This window comes from Primulina eburnea, chromosome 12 (assembly GCF_022965805.1).
Source record: "Primulina eburnea isolate SZY01 chromosome 12, ASM2296580v1, whole genome shotgun sequence".
Taxonomy (NCBI): domain Eukaryota; kingdom Viridiplantae; phylum Streptophyta; class Magnoliopsida; order Lamiales; family Gesneriaceae; genus Primulina; species Primulina eburnea.
This window is the reverse complement of record NC_133112.1, coordinates 28,302,693-28,324,625: the sequence shown is the minus strand read 5'-3', so window position 1 is coordinate 28,324,625 and position 21,933 is coordinate 28,302,693. Positions and strand designations below refer to the sequence as shown.

Genomic DNA, 21,933 nt, shown 5'->3' with positions numbered 1-21,933 from the left:
TAGAGAATTCATCGAGGAACGTAATATTGACTTTGAGGCATACGGGAAATACAACTTGACCACCTTTCTACAGTCCCGAAGGTTGAGTTCAACAGTCAATTCAGTTCTGCCCTATGCCCGGAAACCGATCCTTGAATTATACTCTAATCTGGTCTCATGTGTTGGTGATGGGAGATCTGCCAAGTTTGGTCAGGTGTTTGTACGAGACACTATTTATGGTTTCTCCCCCTACATCATCAATGAGTAATACAACACTCCAGCTGAAGATAATGAGGATAATCTCCCGCACATTGATGATATTACTTCTGTTCTAACCGGGGGACTCATCACTCGATTTCCAAGTCGCCCCAAGCGCCATGCAACGGCCAATTTGACATCTTTTTACTATGTCCTCCACAAGACTATCATTTGCAACTGGACTCCCTCGTCCAACACAACTGTGGTTACCATACCACAAGATGTCACCCTGTTTACCATTGGCACGGGCCGCAACTTCAATTTTAGGCAGTTGGTGTTCACCACTGTCCTTCAATTTGCGGAAGGAGGAATGAAATCAACCAAGCTCCCATTTCCTTCCTTGATTTTCGGAATCCTGGAATCACAGAGTTTTGTTAAAGAAGCTGAGGAACAGTTAATAGACATTGGGGAATCGCTAAAAATTGCCCATGTCTACTTTAAAGGGAATCGCGTTTTGGATCTCCCTTGGACTGATGTAGGTATTGCCCCAGAGGTTGGTAACACTACTCCCTCACATGCTACTGGCGTTGCCCCGAGTATTGGCAACACCACCCCCTCATCCACATCCGTTCCTGATAGGTTTATCTTTCTCACCACCTCCAAGATCCAAGCACAAATAGACTTTGGCCTCCAGCAAATCAAACAAGCCAAAGAAGTCAATGCCTATTATGAAAATCAAATTGCTCTACTATCGCCTATTTCTCGAGGTTGGCATGCATTCTGCTCAAAAAAAGAGAGATGACGCGCCACCAAAAATGGGACATGATCGTACCGGTACCTCAACTGGAGTTGCTGGTGCTGATGCATCAGCTCATGGAGATGACTAGGCCCCTGTGTTTTTCATCTCTTATTTTTTGTCTATGCTCTTTGGTGTTTCTTCTCTTGTTGTTGTTTAGTTTATGTGATCTTATGTTTTGTTATTCAAATGATAATTAATGAACTCCGATTTCTTTGTCTTCATTTAACTTGTCTGGTGTTGAGAGTCAGTGTTGACAACACTGGCCACAACACCACTAAACTAACATGTCCAATTCAGGGGGAGATGTAAGTTACAAACTCAGAGGGAGCTACAAACTCTCCTGTTATCATTTTTGGAAGTTTTGTCCAGAAATGCAAAAAGAAAAATAGATTGAAAGGAATATTTTATTCCTAATCAATTAATATTCTATTTTACATTTCGGGTCTAATTTGAATTGACTTGATCATTCAAAATATTTGTTTTCCTAAATATAGATAATCTTATTCTTGGGAATTATTCAAGATAATTTGTGAACTCATCTATAAGATATTCTTGGGAATTATCCAAGATAATTTGTGAACTCATCTATAAGATATAATATGCCTTGAATAGAGTGAGATTCCTATTAAAACTCTAAGTTCCTTGTTTATAGGTGGAGAGGATATATGAAAATCTTGATCAAGAAGAGTTTTACATATTGTGAATGTTAAGTTGAGAAAAGCATAGAGAACGACGGGAGAAGAGTTGAGTTGCTCACGACCACTGGAGTTTAGCTAAACCTGATTAAATTCAGTATTGAAGATTCACGTAAAGAGTTTGGGTGATTGACTCACATCGTGATCGTGTTGTTGTCCAGTGTTGACAACACTCGAAGAACAATACTGACGCAGAGTGTTGATCAAAAGAGTGATTGTGTTTGGTTTTGTGCAATATGTTTGGTCTTTATGCATCTAGTTTTTTGTATTGATTTATTTTGATGTATTTTGGTTTCCTTGAGTGTCAAGGAATTTAGGTTTGTTAGCCTCACTAGTATTGGTTTGTTAAAACGATTTACATAATTTTCTAGTGAATTTTCTTTCCATGAGGCATCGCACAAATATTCGTACTTATGCATGATTCAAATAACTCGTTTTCATTTATTAAGTTTACGTGTGTGTTAAATATTAATTTCCGCTACAGTGTTGTATGCTGATGTTGACAACACCGAGCAGAACACCAAATTCTGATATACTCGTTTACAATTATTTCATGTACATTTATGAGCAACAACACTTTCAATATGAAATAAATATTTAAAGACTAGTGTTTTGTTACAATATTGTATTATATATATATATAAGAAAATCAACAAAATAGTCAAAGATTTTCTCATAGTTACCTTAATTTTTTTTTGTGAAATATATAAATCAAAATCAGAAAATTTCTTGTGAGACGTTCTCAATTTAGTGAGATGTTTCTTTTATTTAGATCACTCATGAAAAATATTACTTATTATTGTAAATATAGACAAAGTTGATATATATCATGGATAAAAATATGTGATATCACAAAAAACCTATTAAGTAAAAATATAAAGCAGAGACTTATACGCGTTGAATTGTGATAAATAATTAAGTAGGAAGAAAAATTATATCACATACCAAATGAAAGGTATGCCGTAAACAAAACTAAAGATCGATAAAACCATGATTATTCTATTTTTAAATTATTTGGAGAAATTTTATTAACTTCATTATTTCGTATAATTCCCTAATATTTGAAATGAATTTTGTGAGTATTTCAAAATATATACGTTCTTTAGTCGCTCGGTTAATTTGGCTATATTTGCAGGCATATTTAATTAGGACATTTGCGCTTTCTATTTTATTTTCATTTTTTTGAGACAATGTGTTAAAAAATATATTCTTTTGATAAATATTAAAATCATAAACGATTTATATTTGAATAATTGAATTAATTTATACAAAATCTTATTATGATATTTGAATCTTACGTTTATTAAGATTTATCAGATTATAATATTAGGACTATCGAGGGATTATTATTGTAATCAAAGAAAGAAAAAAAAAATACCGAAGATTGCGTGATATCTTTTTCAATCTTCAAACGTGCAAATATTGATTAAATATATTTAATTATTGACGTAATACTAAATTGACGTACTAAACTAAAAGTAGATGAGATCCTACCTATGTGGATACTATCCTCACTTCATTTTAACGGGTAAGATCTAGACACACATACAATTTCTAAAAAAAATGTGTCCTATATATGCATGGATAAATGTTGGTCACCTCATCCTATCATGAGGGGAATGCCCACATGGGTAAGATGAAATAAACCCTAAATGAGGTGGCATTCCCATCTCTAAATCAGAAGAGAGAAAACAATAGTTTTTGTGATGACGATTTCATGTATTTTTATTCATGAGATGAGTCAATCATATCCATATTTACTATAAAAAGCAATATTTTTTTTCTGGATGACCCAAATAAAAAATCTGTCTCATAAAATTTATCAATAAGATCGTTCATAAAAATTATTGTGTTGATCAATACATGTGACACGTGTATGTATATTCAATTTGATTATCAGTTAATAAAGTCGCGTAACTCAAACTCATAATTTCAACTACATTTTTGAAACCTATATTTTAAATAAAATTGTTTCATTCAAACGTAACCTTAGAATAATATATATGTGAAGGTGTGCATATCAAATATGATGAAGCAAAATATTAGCCAAAAAACAACTTTTCCTAACAACAGAATCTCCACAATTTGGTTTTCATTAATTAAGACAAAAGAAACTCAAATTCGAGATAACAAGTAATCTTAGAAGATAACTTAGAATAATGGAATTTGTATGATTATAAAAAATATTATGTGCATTTTTATAAATTTAATACATAAACAGCCAAAATGACACATCACTCCAATCTGTAGTTGGCCAATAAAACGTTTTGTCCCGATAATAGAGGATAATTGTACGAAAATTACACAGTTTCATTTGGATTATATTTCATTAAATATTTATTAATATTAGCGATATCATTTATGCACATCACACAAAATTCAGTAATCGAACAAGTCTATCTTTAAAAAATCAGTTCGACCATTTTAACTAGATTGTACGTAGTAGTTCGAATTCTACTAAGTTAACTAAAAATGATTAAGTGTCTTAAATTAATTAAATCATGTGTTAATTAACATTGGAACCGCTATAGTTGATTTCAGAAGCCATACCTAATTTCAGAAATCATGGCAGCCTAGGTAGTGGCTAAGCAGAGATGTCCGAACCGAGATGGTGCTAGGGAATATGTCCGGACAGGGCAGTCCGGACATGGCAGCTAGGGAACGAAGCAATCAGGGGACGAACTGTTCGAACTTGGACAGGTTGAACTCAGAGCATCATCCCCAGCAGGCTGACGACGGACGAAGATTTGGAATTGTATCATTATTATTTCAGGAGTATTTTATACACTAGTTAAGTCAGGTAGATAAGTTTTAATGATGGTTTTCACTCGATGTATAGGCTTGGACTAGACCTGGTTGTTCTTGTTTTTCCTTTGGATTAGGATTGCGGTGCTAGAGGTACGAAAGTACTATCCGAGATATCCTGGTCGAGGATACATTCTTATATGTGTTGCATGATTATTTGCTGCATTGATATATGTCATATGATGCATGTTATTATGTCACGCTTTATGATGCATGTTTAATTTCATGTTGAGTTGTATCTCCTTCGAGATAGCCTTTACTGTTGAGCTGTATCTCTTTCCACATAAGCTATATCTTGTGGGGCCGCTCAGCCCTGTCTTGTGGATGCATGGACAACGAGAGTACATAGTGGCCGATGGGTCGGGAGGGTTTAGTTGATCCGGGACATTTCAGGTCCACGTCTGATCTTGTAGTGAATGTAGTGACCCAGAGGAGTACCACACGACACTATCCACTTGGCGCCTCTAGACTGTGCATGTTGAGATCTTTTGTGATTCTTGTTTCTTGACTACCCTGATATCATATCATAGCATGTGCATGTCATATAGGTTTGTATACTCATGCTTCTGTATCGGGTGTTCTTATCGCTCACGTCCTCGGTTTTGTTTATCTTGGACACCGCATTCCCAAGGGGCAGATCTCAGGTTGGATGGCTCAGGAGGAAGAGGAGGACATTGAATAGCCGGTTGATTTAGTTTATCAGTACTATTTTGATTTGATATGGTTGTACCGTATATTTTGGTTTGAGTTATTCTGGACTTCGATTGGGTTGTACAACTATTGTTTATTGACCGTTTCCGCAATTATCTCTTATTATTGTTATTTAGGTTAATTGCATGCTTAGCTCTTGATTAGTAGGTGATTCTGGAACGGGTCACTACATTTATGGTACCAGAGCGAGCATACATATGATTTTTGGGCTATAGATTCTGTTTCGGGATTTCCGTTGAACATTTGACTGTTTTCCTTCATTCCGTCTTGTAGCGATGGCTGACCTCCTTGGTGATGAGAGTAGTCACGGCATTGTAGGTCGTTGGGGTGACCAAGATGAATGGAGGCGTCATCGTGAACATCGTCATCGTCGGGATGGCCCTAGGCATTTTGAGATGCACCATTTCATTCAAATGGGGCCTAAGCCTTTATTCGGTGGTGAGACTCCTGATGTCTCAGAGGATTGGTTAGAGCGCATGGAGAGTTGTTTCCGTGAATTCCAGTGCACCGAGGAGCAGCAGATGGAGAATCTTGGTTTTCTTCTCGAGGGGCATGCGCGCAAGTGGTGGCGATCGACTTCTGCACCGATAGTCAAGTCTCATGGCAGAGTGACTTGGGCCGACGTCCGTCCAGCTTTCATCCAGCTATATTTTCCTCCAGCCCTTCGCCAGGCAAAGACGATTGAACTTCTGAGTCTTAAGCAGTGGAGTATGTTTATTGACGAGTATCAGCAGAAGTTCTTCGAGTTGTTGCCCTTTGCTCCTCATATTAGTGGCACTTCTGAGGCCAAGTATGACCATTTTCTCCAGGGCCTTAACCAGGAGATCTTTGATCGAGTTACTGTCTGCGATGATCCTACTTCTTATGAAGGGTTAGTGAACCGGTGTCGCCAGGCAGAGATCAGTCTGCAGCATGGTGGTCTATTCTATCTTTTCGACCTCCAAGTACTTTGATCTCTCGATCTCAGTCTTTCAAGAAGTCTGGTTCTTCTTCTTCTGGATCTCGATCTCGATCTAGCGGTGTTTTTCGCTTTGGTAAGAAAAAGGTTTCTTGTGTGCATTGTGGGAAGAACCATCCATCTGAATAGTGTCGAACAGCCGCAGGAGCTTGTTTTCAGTGCGGAGAGATGGGGCATCATAAGAAGAATTGTCCTCATTTGCGAGGTGGAGCAGGATCTGGTTATGGATCTCAAAAGACTGTTGAGCAGAGGACATATGGTCAAGCAGTGGGCGGTTCGAATCTTCGACCTCGTTCCCAGGGTCAGGTATTTGCGCTGAACCAAGATCAAGATACAGATGAGACAGGGAGAGTCATATCTGGTACTTTTTGTTTATGAAGTATTCTTGCTTTTGTTTATTGATACATGAGCATCACATTCATTCATATCTGTATGATTTGTTAAGCGTCATAAGTTACCGTATGTTTCTTTAGATGTCATTCTTTGTGTTTCTACTCCGATGGGTCATTCGGTGTAGCGAAGCGTCTATTGACGGGTTGTCCTTTAGATTTTGAGGGTAACGAGTTTACTGCGAATCTTATGATCCTAGAGATGGAAGACTTTGATTGTATTCTAGGTATAGATCTTTTGACCACCTACCGAGCTACTGTGGATTTTTACCAGAAGCTTGTTCAATTTCGTATGACTGAGAGCTCTAGTTGGTTTTTCTATGGTGAGGGAGCGCAACCTCCGATGCCGGTGGTGTCAACTCTAAAAGCCTATCGTGCTTTAGAGTCGGGCGGGGAAGGCTACCTCATCTATGCGGTTGATTCATCCACGGGTAGTGTTGGTATAGATGATCTTCTAGTGGTTTGTTAATTTCATGATGTTTTCCCATATGAGATTCATGGATTTCCTCTGATTAGAAAGGTGGAATTTGGCATCGAGTTAGTTCCAGGGACTACACCGATTTCTCGTGCACCCTACCGTCTGGCGCCGTCAAAGATGAAGGAATTAAAGCAGCAGTTGCAGGATCTTCTTGATAAATATTATATTCGCCCGAGTGTTTCACCTTGGGGAGCTCTAGTCTTGTTTGTCAAGAAGAAGTATGGATCGATACGACTGTGTATTGATTATTGCCAGCTGAATTGTGTGACGATCAAAAACAAGTATCCATTACCTCGTATTGATGACTTGTTCGATCAGCTTCAGGGTACTTCTGTGTACTCCAAGATTGACTTGAGATCTGGTTATCATCAGATGAGAGTTAGAGATTATGATATTTCCAAGAATGCATTATGTACTAGATATGGGCATTAAGAGTTTCTGGTGATGCCATTAGGATTGACGAATGCACCAGCGGTGTTCATTGATCTGATGAACCGAGTCTTTCGAGATTATCTGGATCAGTTTGTTGTGGTTTTTATCGACGATATCTTGATTTATTCTCACAGTGTGGAAGAGTATGCCCATCACTTGAGGATTGTGTTGCGGATTCTTCGTGAGAATCAATTGTATGCGAAGCTGAGTAAGTGCGAGTTCTTGATTAATCGTGTAGTATTCCTTGGTCATGTGATTTCCAAGGAAAGAGTTTCTGTGGATCCTAGCAAGATTGAGGCAGTGCTAAATTGGTCATGTCCGATGACAGTGGCCGAGATCAATAGTTTTCTGGGTCTGACAGGGTATTATCGTCACTTCATTGTGAATTTTGACCATTGACACAGCTTACTCGGAAGGATATTCCATTTGAGTGGTCATCTGAGTGTGAAGATAGTTTCAGAGAGCTTCGCCGACTTTTGACTTCTGCACCTGTTTTGGCATTGTCGTCGTGATCTGATGGTTTCAATGTCTACACTGATGCCTCTTTGCAGGGCTTAAGGTGTGTGTTGACGCAGAATGGTCATGTGATCGCTTTTGGTTCCAGACAACTGAAATCTAACGAAGAGAATTATCCTATTCATGATCTGGAGTTGGCAACTATTGTGTTTGCGCTGAAGATTTGAAGTCATTATTTGTACGGTCTTCAGTTTGAAATCTTTACTGACCAAAAAAGTTTGAAGTATTTGTTCACTCAGGCTGAGTTGAACATGAGACAACATCGTTGGATGGATCTACTTAAAGGTTATGACTGTGTGATCAAGTATCCAGGTTCTGCGAATCTCACAGCTGATGTTCTTAGTCGCAAGGTGAGTTTCTGCAATTTAGACTAGTGCTATGTCCAGTGATGTCCAGGATTGTTGGAGTTTAACTTCAAATATCAGAAAGGTATGGAGAGCATTCGTGTTGCTACCATTTTATATGAGGCAACTTTGTTCACCCGGATTCGAGATGGTCAGATGTCTGATCTGAAGACTCAGAGATTAGCTCGGTTAGCTGATGGAGATAGCGGTTTCCACTATCAGTCTGATGGTCTTCTGTGTTTGTCTAGTCGGGTTGTAGTACCAGAGGATGACACTTTGAGAGAAGAGATCTTGTCTCAGGCTCATCGCAGCAAGTTGAGTGTTCATCCAGGAAGCAACAAGATGTATAAAGACTTGAGGACGCGATTTTGATGGAAAGGAGTGAAGCGCATGGTGTATCAGTTTGTCTCCAATTGTCTAGTATGTCAGCAGGTTAAGGCAGAGCACCGTCGACCTAGAGGAATATTGTTGAATATACCTATTCCTGAGTGGAAGTGGGAGCATATCACGTTGGACTTCGTTACTCACTTGCAAATGGTCTTCGAGGAACGGTGATGCTATTTGGGTAGTGGTGGATCGACTTAGCATTGGGTACTTCACTGAGTCTGAGTATTGCTTATCATTTGAAGACCCACGGTTAGCCAGAGAGGACTATCCGTACGCTTGAGGATATGTTGCGTGCCTATGTTATGGATTTCAGAACCGCTTGGCAGGATCATTTGCCTTTGATTGAGTTCGCACACAACAACAGCTATCATCGTAGTATTGGTATGTCACCATTTGTGGCATTGTACGGGCGATGTTGTCGTACTCCATTATTTTGACACGAATTTGGGGAACGAAATGTTGAGGGACTAGAGTTGGTCCAACAGGCTATTGATGAGGTTGCAATAATTAAGAAGCGGATTAAGAATACACATGATCGACATGCTAGTTATGCGAATACCAAGTGTCGACCTCTTCAGTTTAAGCCAGGTGATAAAAAGTTTCTCTGAGTTTCGCCTTTTCGCAGAATTTTGAGATTTGTTCTCAAGGGTAAGCTATCTCCGAGGTTTATTGGTCCACTTGAGATATTGGAAAGCATTGGAGATTTGTCTTACAAACTTGGATTGCCGCCGTACGTATCGAGTATTCATGATGTGTTCCATGTATCTTTGTTGAGACGGTATGTAGCAGATGAATCTCACATCTTACATCCATTTTAAGTCCAACTTGATTCGGATTTGTGTTATGTGGAGAGACCAGTTCAGATTACCGATCGCAAAGACAAGATGTTGCGGAATAAGATCATTAATCTTGTCTTAGTTCAGTGGCAGCGCAGAGGCGCTGAAGAAGGCACTTGGGAGTTAGAGAGTCATTTGCGTTCAGAGCATCCAGAGCTCTTTTGAGTTGTACATTGGATGTATTTGTGTTTTCAGTTTTAATCCAAATTTAAGTTGTATTCAACAACAATTGAGATGTAATAGCGATGTTATTATTCATATTTTTTCTTCTTCTAAACCTGATTTCGAGGACGAAATCTTTTTAAGTGGGGGAGAATGTAGTAGCCCGAATCTTTAATTAAGTAAATCATGTGTTAATTGACATTGAAACCGCCATTGTTGGTTTCAGGAGCCATACCTGATTTCAGAAGTCATGGCAGCCTAGGTAGTAGATGAAGAGACATGGCTGAGCAGAAGTGTCCGAACCGAGCTGGTGCTAGGGAATATGTGTGTTTTTAGTGCAAGTCCTAGCCATCCTAGTGAGTCCAGACAGAGCAGAGCAGTCCGGGCAAGTCAGGGTAGAGCAGTACTGGCAAGTCAGAGCAGTCTGGACAGAGTTGAGCAGTCCGGACTGAGCAGAGCAGTCCTGACTGAGCAGCTAGGGAACGAACTGTTTGAACTTGGACAGGTTGAACTCAGAGCATCATCATCAGCCGGCTGACGATGGAAGAAGGTTTGCAATTGTATCATTATTATTTCACGAGTATTTGATACTAGTTAATATTTGATGCTAGTTAAGTCTGGTAGATACATTTTATTGATGGTTTTCACTTGATGTATAGGCTTGGGCTAGACCTAGTTGTTCTTGTTTTTCCTTTGGATTAGGATTGTAGTGTTAGAGGTACGAAAGTACTATCCGAGATATCCTGGTCGAGTAAACATTCTTATATGTGTTGCATGATTATTTGCTGCATTGATATGTCATATGATGCATGCTATTATGTCACGCTTTATGATGCATGTTGTATTTCATGTTGAGCCGTATCTCCTTCGAGATAGCCTTTACTGTTGAGCTGTATCTCTTTCGAGATATGCTATATCTTGTGGGGCCGCTCAGCCCTGTCTTGTGGATGCATGGACAACGAGAGTACACAGTGGCAGACGGGTAGGGAGGGCTTCGGTGATCCGAGACATTTCAGGTCCACGTCTGATCTTGTAGTGGATGTAGTGACTTAAAGGAATACCGCGCGGCACTATCCACTTGGCGCCTCTAGACTGAGCATGTTGAGATCTTTTGTGATTCTTATTTCTTGACTACCCTAGTATCATATCATAGCATGTGCATGTCATATAGGTTTGTATATTCATGCTTTGTATAGGGCGTTCTTATCGCTCACGTCCTCCGTTTTGTTTATCTTGGACACCCCATTCTCACGGGGCAGATCTCAGGTTGGATGGCTCAGGATGAAGAGGAGAATGTTACGTAGCCAGTTGATTTAGTTTATCGGTACTGTTTTGATTCGATATGGTTGTACTGTATATTTTGGTTTGAGTTATTCTGGACTTCGATTGGGTTGTACAACTATTGTTTATTGACCGTTTCCTCAATTATCTCTTATTATTGTTATTTAGGTTAATTGCATGCTTAGCTCTTGATTAGTAGGTGATTCTGGAACGAGTCACTACATAGACGGTCGAACCATAATACTTCTGTAAATACAAAATTATATGTTCATCCATCGTACCAATTAGTGAGATGTCATTAATATATTGGATGTGATGTATATGAAATAGATAGGTAACACCTCATTGGTGAGTACAGAGGTGTTCATCCAATGTACCGGTTAGTAAGATGTCATAATATATTGGAATGTGGGCAAAAACTTGTGTGAGGCATTCTCACGAGTCATATTTTGTGAGACATGTCTCTTATTTGGGTCATCTATGAAAAAATATTACTTTTTATGCTAAGAGTATTACTTTTTATTGTGAATATCGGTAGCATTGACCCGTCTTACAGATAAAGATTTTTGAGATCGTCTCATAAAAGACCTACTCTTGGATGTGATGTATATACAATAGATGAGTAACACCCCATTGATGAGTAGTGCAACATATGAAAACTATATATATATAGACAGACATTATAAGTGAACAACATATCAAAACTATCGTATGATACGTGGACTACCGCATCTTATAAAATAACTTATAAATGTTATAATACAACTCCACTCAACTTTAATTTGTTTATTTTTTTCAATTTTTAATCATAAAAAATAATATTTAGGTAAAAAAAATCTTATAATGCTGAATGTATATGTTCAAGAACAAAGAGTAAATCAATGATTGATGTTAGAAGAGCTTATGTGCTCTAACAAAATTTGCCGAATCATGACATCTATATTTTTTTTCATGTACTTTGTAATTCCGCAGTTAATCAAAATTATAACATTTTCCTTTCATTTATTTAAAATGTTCCATATAATTTTAATGAACATAATTTGAGTTTTTTTTATTAGTTTATGGTATTTTGAAAAAATCTTTTATCAAATTATCGTGTTTTTCAAAATTTTAACAAATTAACGCAATTTTTTTAAAAAAATAAAAAATTAATGCTGCCCCCGTACCTCAATTAGTTTTTCGTGGTTTTTTTAAAAAAATTTATTAAAGTTATGCGTTTTTTTAAGGAGTGTGATTCTTGTGAGACGGTCTCACGAATCTTTATTTGTGAGACGAGTCAACCATACCGATATTCACTATAAAAAATAATACTCTGGCATAAAAAATAATATTTTTTCATTGATAACCCAAATAAAAGATCTGTCTCTGTGACACCATCTCACATAAAGTTTTTTTTTCTTCTAAAAGTCACCAAATTATTGTGAAATTGAATGGGCAATTTTTTCTAAAAAAAAATGATATGCAATAAGCAGAGAGAAATAATGATTAATGCATTTAATTCAATTTAACATGACTGTTAATATAATGATTAGTGTTTTGTGACATTAACACTGTCACCATAGATATTACCTTATGAGTTAATATACATATTCTTAGATATATGATTGAAGTATCACACTGAATATATCATCTTATAACCTACTCACCTAACGAGACTTAATTTTTAATTATTTTATTTTTAAATTTTTGTATATATGGAAAAGATTCAAATCGCGAACTGAACAAAATTCTTATAAATTATAAAATTACAATGCTTTTAATAATTCATATAAAAAATAAAAAAATAATTAATAATGGGAAACAATATTATATCAATACTATACCGAAATTATTGAGATGAATGATATTAAATTTATTCTGTACCGAAATTTCGATAGGATATCGATATATTTTTTTCCTGTAACGAAATTTATTGTGTATGGTTTTTAAAATTTTGTTCGGTATTCGATACATATAAAACTACTGAAAATTTTCAAATATAAAAACAAATAAAATTCTTATAAATTATAATCGTCTTAAGTAATTAATATACAAATAAATTAAAATGTGAAAATGAATATATAAAAATAAAAAATATATAATTAATAATTGTTGAGACGATAATATATCGATATTGAAACATCCATAACTCATTTTTCTTTAAAAAGTACTAGAAAAAAAATTTTCTCCCTCCTATGCTACATTCGGCCGAAAATATACATATATAAAGATATTTGAAAAATACTTTTGCACCCTTTAAAAATAAATCAACCAACTATTATTTGAAAATCCAAAGGAAATAAATTCAAGCATAAAATCGTCAATCGTTTACCAATAAACTTAGCAATATTTCAACATAAAACTAACTTTAACATCATCTCAAAAACCACTCAAAATCATCATAAAAGTCGTAAAATCGTTAACGTATACTTAAATCATAAACTGAATTTCGATTACAGAAACTACCGCTGGTCCTCGGGTTGTGTGTACCTTCAGTCCATTAAGATCAACCATCAAGTCCCTCAACAACATTAAAATCATGCTCACATACATCGATCACACCTAGTGAGTCTAATGACTCAGCAAACCATAATCTTGGTAACAAATAATAAATATACAATCACATGCAACAGTGAAAATACTTTTATTTAAAATAACTTTTCATGAACATACATAAATATAAACATTTAGCATTTATCATAAACATTTCCTTTTTCATCATATATGTATACGTTTTTTTATTGAATTCAGATCGTTGATTGTGACATTCGTATCAGCTGAAGGTCGATAGATCCATCTATGTATAACCACAGTAATTAGCGGCGGAGACATCAGCGATACTCTCACCCGTCAACTGAGCATTTGTCTTACACATCATCATATCATCATAATCATTGTATCATCATAATCATCGTATTAGTCACAATCACTTCACCTCCTACAACTTTTCATATTTTCATCACTTATAAAATTTAAAGAATATAATAATTATTTTTCTTTTAAACCAAGCATGCAACATGTCTTTTGGCATCATAGTTCATCATAAATTTCATAAACATTCATAATATCCATATTAACATATTTTACAGCATTCGTGGGCACTGTTTGGACGTCTATTGTTTTAGGTGTAAAATAACCGTTTTATCCCTAGAATTAGGATTTCTCGATTTTGACTTTTTCCTTACTTTCATTGACTCTAGACCATCCCAAATAATTATTTAAGCTTAAATTAAATTTCTAATATTTTTATTTAGCTTAAATTCGAGGCTTTCGATTTAATTTCATATTATTTAATTCATGAAGCGTTTTAATCCCGAATTAATTCAAACTTTAATATTTTCTTCCCAAATTTTAAACATAAACTTTTTGTACGTAGACTACCCTCGTGAACCATGATTCGACCCCCGTGGACCACGGTTCGACCCTTTAGCCTTTTAAACTCTATAATCGAACCCTAGCATGAAACCCTCGAGCCAACACTCGGTTTCATCGAGCTATGCCTGAGCCACCTTGAGCCAGCCCCTGACCAGCCCATCTAAGAACCCTACTGGACCTTCTGAACTCAACTTAACCCACGCTTCAGCCCCTGCATGATGCGACAAGAGCCGTGCATCCCTTGCGTAGAGCCTAGGACTCTTCGCACTCAGCTAGGACTCCTCGCCCTCGATCCACCTCCTCACCCTCATGACCCTCACTGGACCCTGTCAGACCTAGCCTGGACCCCCTGTCCAAGCCGCAACCCTTCTGTGCACAGTTGCTATTCTCGGTTGGCTTGGGAAGAGTCCTATCTCGCGTGGACTCTTCCATAGCCGCCGTGCTTGAGTCCTAGCGTGGCTAGGACTCTTCCTCATGCCTAGCTATATCCAGCTCGAGCCCTGGTCGAGCCGTGCGCTGGTTTTTCCCCTAACCGTATCCCTATTGCCCAACATGCAATATTTTTGTTCCAGCCTTATCCCCTTCGTGTGCAGCCTTTAATCATGACTTCTGTGACTCCTAACACGCTGGAAAATCATCCCATCAAGTCACCCTAACATGGCAGCCCCTTCATGCAATAATAACATCAGATTTGTATCATAAAAATTCATGTTATTGACACGTCAAAGCTTAAAAACGAAAATAATCATAAGGTAAACATGTTTCCATGCAAACGTAATTCAAACACGTAATATGGTCTGATAGATGAGAAAAATGAGATTTATGGCGTGTCTTTGCATAATTTACGAACGAAAACAAGTTGAGATGCGAAGACGTCGATGAACGGGGGGACCCTACTTGTTTTTCTTTCTAAAACGGTGCTTCCTCCTCCCACCTTCACGTGTTTGTGTGTGTCTTGTGCTGCTAGGAAGAGTTTGTGTGTGTGTGTGTGGAGTGGTGGGCGTGCATATGCTGGTTTAGGATTAGGGTTTAGGGCCTTAAATAATAATCAAACCAAGTGATGGGAGCTTGTGCTCGTTAACATGGTATATTAGGCCCATTAAGTCCAATAGTACATATTTAAAATATTTTACTTAGGGAAGTTCGTGAAAATATTAGCCGAGTTATCGAAAATCATATTTTAGTCGAAAATTTAACACTGGTTGAAAATACGACTCGGCTTGTAAAAACACCTCGAAACCCCTTATTTTCGAAAATGTCAATTAAATTAGGCCATATATTAAACAATTTAAAAAATCATTTAATAAAAATATTTTCTTTTGTATGGTCTTCGTTCCTCGATCGCTTTTCGTAAAACCTTTAAAACATTGTTTTCATGCATTAGTGTAGAAAGTACATTTTATACATGCAACCATGCACATAATATTCAATTTATGCAATTAAACTATTTAATTAGTCATTTTACATTTTCCCTAGATTTGCATGTATTTAAATTACGTTTTTATATTTTGGACCTTACAGATGTCGTACCGAAATTGTTGATATGAAATATATATCGTATCGAAATTTTGATATGATATCTATATATTTTTTCCTATAACAATTTTTTTATGTGATATATGGTTTATTTCGAAAATTTCGATATACTACGCTGATTCATATCGATCTCGCCTGTGTTAGCGGTAGGGTATATTAAATTTGGCATTGCTCCGCCCTTGCGAAAAACATACAAAACACACTATAATTTGATAAGATATTTAGAAAAATAACACAATTTGATTCAAATCCATATATTTGTATTAGTACTATTTGTCGATTAATTGAGATCCTTTATTTTGGTCTTACGTATTTATATCATGAAACGAGTCAATTCGATCCGTATATAATTATAATAAAAATAATATTTTTATATAAAAATTCTTCTGGTTGCTTCTCTTCTTCTTCTTCTACTTCTTATTATTATTATTATTGTATCTATCCATCCACCCCAAGCTAAAAGTGGCCCATACACGCCCCATACTAGTGGAAACAGATATATCATCGTCAATCTTAAATTTAAATAAATTAGTGTCGCTGACAAAACAAATTCAATTTATTTTTGCTTTGAATTCTCTAATTCTGCTGATATTTCATCAAAAAAAAATCCACAAATTTAAATAAATTAGTGTCGCTGACAAAACAAATTCAATTTATTTTTGCTTTGAATTCTCTAATTCTGCTGATATTTCATCAAAAAAAATCCACAATTATCACATATTTCTTCCACTCATAATTATTTTTCAATCTTTATTAGTTATTTACCATGAAACCAACAGTCCTCTTTGTGTACGTAAAACAAAGTTTTAATGATAAATATTATCTTATATATGAAATCTATATTTGTAATTATTATATTAATATAATGTGTAAAATATGCTAAAAGCAAATTTCAAGGGGGGATGAACTTGCTTAAACAAAACAGCTCATGTCAATCCACTGTTAAGTGACAGAACCAGAAATATAATTTTATCTGTACTAAAATTTTAAACTCTAAAATCTTTTAATATTTTAAATTGATCTATTCGAACTAATATCATATTATTAAAAAATTATATAAAATTTACATATAACTTTTTTAAAAAATTAGACGACCCGAACTGAACATATATCCACCACGGCCACCGTCAACTAGCTATCTTCGTCTTCTTCATACCCCACAAAACACACACATTTTCTACTATTAAATTATTATTCACCTCCATACCATTAAATTTAATTAAATTTTATAAAATAATAATTAGATATCAATCCTTGTCACCCTATATACGTACCTTTCAGGATACTCGAATCTTCCAAGTTCCTTCCTTGGTTGGGTTGACCCACCTCTTATTTCATATCTCCAAATTACTATAATATAAATTTTTTAAAAATTAATTAATATATATATATATATGCAACTACTTTATAATAATAATAATAATAATATCAAAATATGTACAAATTTAGGGAACCTTCTATTTCTATATATTCACACACCCAACAAAAACATAATCCACTTGTCATTCTACCCAAAAGCATAGTTTATCTCACTTTTCCTTGCCATTTTTTTACAACATAAAATGGATGGAAGCTCTATTGATGATCAAAGCATTACATGTGAATCCACATCGACGCCACCGCCCTCCTCTGCCTCACCGGAGACTTTGACCGAGTCTCCCGTGACTCTCTGCCGCGTCGGAAGCGGAGCTAGCGTTGTTATCGACCCGGAAAACGGCATCGAAGCGGAGTCGAGGAAGCTCCCTTCATCTAGATTCAAAGGCGTTGTCCCTCAACCTAATGGAAGGTGGGGTGCGCAAATCTACGAGAAGCATCAGAGGGTTTGGCTAGGTACTTTCAATGAGGAGGAAGAGGCCGCCAGAACTTACGACACGGCGGCGCAGCGGTTCCGCGGCAGAGATGCTGTCACGAATTTCAAGCCATTGTCGGAGAGTACTGCAGAAGACGAGGTAGAAACAGCTTTCTTGAACTCTCATTCGAAAGCCGAGATTGTGGACATGCTCAGAAAACACACGTACAGTGATGAACTGGAACAAGGCCGGAAAATCTACGTAGGCGGGAAGAGGGCCGTGTCAAATGGGATCTTCAGCTTCACCTGCGGCGGCGAGAGGGTGGAGAAGACCCGCGATCATCTTTTCGAAAAGGCGTTGACACCTAGTGACGTAGGAAAACTCAACAGGCTTGTTATACCTAAACAGCATGCCCAAAAACACTTCCCTTTAAAAAGTGCCAACACTTCGAAAGGAGTTCTGTTAAATTTCGAAGACATGGGAGGCAAAGTGTGGAGGTTTCGCTATTCCTACTGGAATAGCAGCCAAAGCTACGTGTTGACCAAGGGCTGGAGCAGATTTGTGAAGGAGAAGAATCTTCAGGCCGGTGACATTGTTAACTTTCAACGATCCAACGGCCCTGATAATCAGCTTTACATAGATTGGTCATCTCGAAGAAACAGATTAATTAATTCAAATGTCACGGAAGCATCGGGCCTGGATCACCCCGTTCAGATCATTAGGTTGTTTGGAGTAAGCATATTTGAAACACCAAACAAGAAAAATGCAGCCAATATTGATCGTAGAAGGATTAGAGAAATGGAGCTTGTCGGGTTAGAATGTAGGAAGAAACAAAAGGTTATTAATGCTTTGTAACAATTAATTATTTAGCTTCAAACAACGTTAATCAATTTGTGTAATTTTTGTTTTTGCATTTTTTTGGTTTTCTTCTTTTTTTTTAATATGTTTTGATCGATGCGTCGGGGAGAAGGGTTGAAATGGTGGAGCAGCTAAATGGCAAGTTGCAGAAAAGTTCCAATTGTATTAATAAACCTAAAAGAAAGCTACTTGTAAGGGCTCAACATAAATTAGCTAGGTGTAGAAATTTCAAACACAAGAAATTGTCGTATTTTCCTTTCAAATTTTAATTTAAAGTGTTAAATGTCCCACATCGGTTAGATAAATAACCTTTGAGTGGCATATATTGGCTTGGACAATCCTCCCCCCTTGAGCTAGCTTTTGGGTTGAGTTAGGTCCAAGTTCCAATCTTTACATGGTATCAGAGCCGGGTTTCACCGTATGTGTTGGACTGCCATACAATTAGGTCACCCGTTTCTGCCCATAATTGGTCATTTGTAAACTCCACGCTCCAGATGTTCATTCCTGGGCGTGAGAGAGGTGTGTTAAATGTCCCACATCGGTTAGATAAATAACCTTTGAGTGGCATATATTGGCTTGGATAATCCTCCCCCTTGAGCCCCTGTCACTTAAATAATATATACATGTATATCATTTAAAAATAGCTACAATAATTTTATTAGCGTTGTAAATGGGTAGAAATATAGAATTTCTTATAATAATTACATTTTAAAATATTGATTTTTTTACATTTCATATGATTCTACCACCAAAATAAGAATAATAAAATGAAAATTTCAAACCCAAACCTAAAAGTTTTACTATCAAAAAAAATTTCACGTAATTTTTAAATATAAAATATTAAGTTTTAAATTTTGAGAATAATAATAATAATATAATGATATAACACATGTTATATACATTAAACCAAATAGTTTAATGATTAGTTTGGTTGATTTTGGTTAAAGTAGTGTGAAATGTAATAATAATAATAAAAAAAAAGACACGCGTAAGAAAAAAAGTAAAGGGAAGTACCTCACCTGGTGTAGGATAGAATTGGCCGCCAAGAAATCAAGATCCCATAAATTATATATTTCTAAAAACACTAAACATAAGCTTAATTAATTAATGAACTTCATTCAAGTTTCTATATTTTTTATACGCAAATTAATTTAATATATTAGATTATTTCATTTTTGTCTCATTAATAGAGGGTTACGTTTCCTAACACATGTTGATTATTGAATTAAAAACAATAAGGGAGAATCCCAATGGATATATGTTTATATTTTCTTATTTTAATTAACATGGAGTTTCATGCTTATGTAGTACACTATTTTAATATCAGCCAACTACTTCTTGTAAAATAATGTCAACATAATTCGTATAAATAAACCACACGTTTTTAAGATAATGCAAATAGATTCAAATATTAGGCATCCCGACTATGCTGTACCTGCATATATTTAATGTTTAAGACATGTTTTTCAACGTTTTTTAGAGGAAAATTTTGACAAAATTTATAGAATGAAATTTAAGAAAAATATTTTGATGATGACTACACGTAGATTTGTTGTCAATTTTGATATATATTGAAACGTCTATTGCTAAAATACTATTGAATTTATTTAATTTTTTAAAAGTAATGGACGGAACCATAATCACATAAATCCAAGGAAAATTCGAAACTTATAATGTATAAAAATCATCCAACGACTGAATAAAATAACTGCAGTTATCAAATATTGAAATTACTTATTTTCGAAAATTACATAATAAATGCATCATATATTAAATAATTAAAAATAATTGTTTAATAGAAATATTTTCCGTAACTGTCTCCGGTTTCCGTTTTTCGTTCTAGCATCGAATACTGCTAAAAGTCTTAATTTATGCAATTATAGTAAATCATGAAGTAAAAACACATAACCATATCATAAACATGCATTTAAAACATTTAATTAAACATTTTAATAATATCTTAAATTTGCATACAGTTAAATTAGATCACTTAAATTTTCTAAAATTTACATATATTATGTACCTGTTATTTTTTAGCTAATACAAAGATCATTTTGAGGGTTACTTTAATTATTATTTAAAAAAACAGTAAATAAAATTTTTTAAAATAAAATCGAAATGAAAAATTCGACAAAAGCGTGGCTTACTTTCCGCGATGCAAATTATAAATATGAAATTAATTAAATACATGGATTTCAATGCCAAGTTAGAGCATTATTTTCCAGTACCTCAATTCACTCATTTTTGATATTTTTTTTAATAGCCTCGTTGATTTAAAGGCAAATATGTCACTGCTGCCGTCACGTACCTATACCAATCTTGGCTTTCTCACTTTAATTTTTTTGGGGAATTTATTGTTGTTGTACTATTTAGTATTTCCTAATTTTATTATTTATTTATTGAAGAGAAAATTTAATTATTTAATATAACATGAGAGTAACTAAAAATGCTGAGTTTCCATTGAAATATATTTTATTATCAGATTCATAATCATACATGCTGGCAACTTGTTTTTTGGCATTCTCGAATATATTTTTTATTTCACAAAATTAATCATTAAACTCCACAAAATTTAATATATTTAAGGATTACTTTCCATTAGAGCTCAATGTTTTGTTGCTTTCTCACCTAACCTTTAAAAAATAAAAAAAGAAGCCAACATGTGCTGGAAATTCTGGAATCGATCTATTAAGTTTTAACGCATATATTAAATTTTAGTTCAGGTCGTCCCTCCTAACTGTACTAACTATACTAATGAACAAAACATTAGTACAATCAGAAATAATTATATATTTTTTAATAATAATAATATCATATAAATACATAAGTATTAAAATTCGGCAAACAGAAAATCCACCGGACCATATTTCATAAATCATGTTTTAGAAGATATTTTCTGAGGTGTCGCCGGTTTACCGAATTAAGGGGAAAAAATCTCTACTGATTGAGCAGGTCTCTTGTGGTTTTACAAATTTTTATCTGTGTGACGGGTCAACCATATCGATATTCACAATAAAAAATAATATTTTTAATATAAAAAGTAATATTTTTTCATGGATTACTCAAATAAGTTTTGACGTAAGAATAAGTTGAGTAATCAAACCAACCTTAATTTATGGTAATAGAAATGCAGAACCTGGAGTAGTCACTTGATCGGGGATTTCGATTGTTTCCACTTTGTCGGCGCGGGTCCTGTGCAACCCCAATCGATATACTAGTAACTGTTTGGCACACCATTTTTTTTTTTATGTAAAAAATTATTTTACATATGTTTGGGGCTAAATTTGGACATGCCCAAACTTCAATTTTGAATTGATAGATAAAATTAAAGGAGTCCGTCAATAATCAAAAATGGTTTGAATAAATCAAGTAAATTGCAGATGAGACGAGATCGTGGGAAAATATTTCTCCAGGGATTTCAACGA

The 21,933-nt window shown here is 35.4% G+C and overlaps 1 protein-coding gene across 1 annotated transcript; it reads left to right on the top strand.

The window, feature by feature from the left end:
• The first annotated feature begins 17,334 nt into the window (after nt 1-17,334).
• Nucleotides 17,335-18,563, top strand: LOC140807249 (AP2/ERF and B3 domain-containing transcription repressor TEM1-like). Its single transcript, XM_073164027.1, has one exon. The coding sequence runs from the start codon at nt 17,423-17,425 to the stop codon at nt 18,503-18,505; it is 1,083 nt and encodes a 360-aa protein (XP_073020128.1). The 5' UTR covers nt 17,335-17,422; the 3' UTR covers nt 18,506-18,563.
• The last annotated feature ends 3,370 nt before the right edge of the window (nt 18,564-21,933 follow it).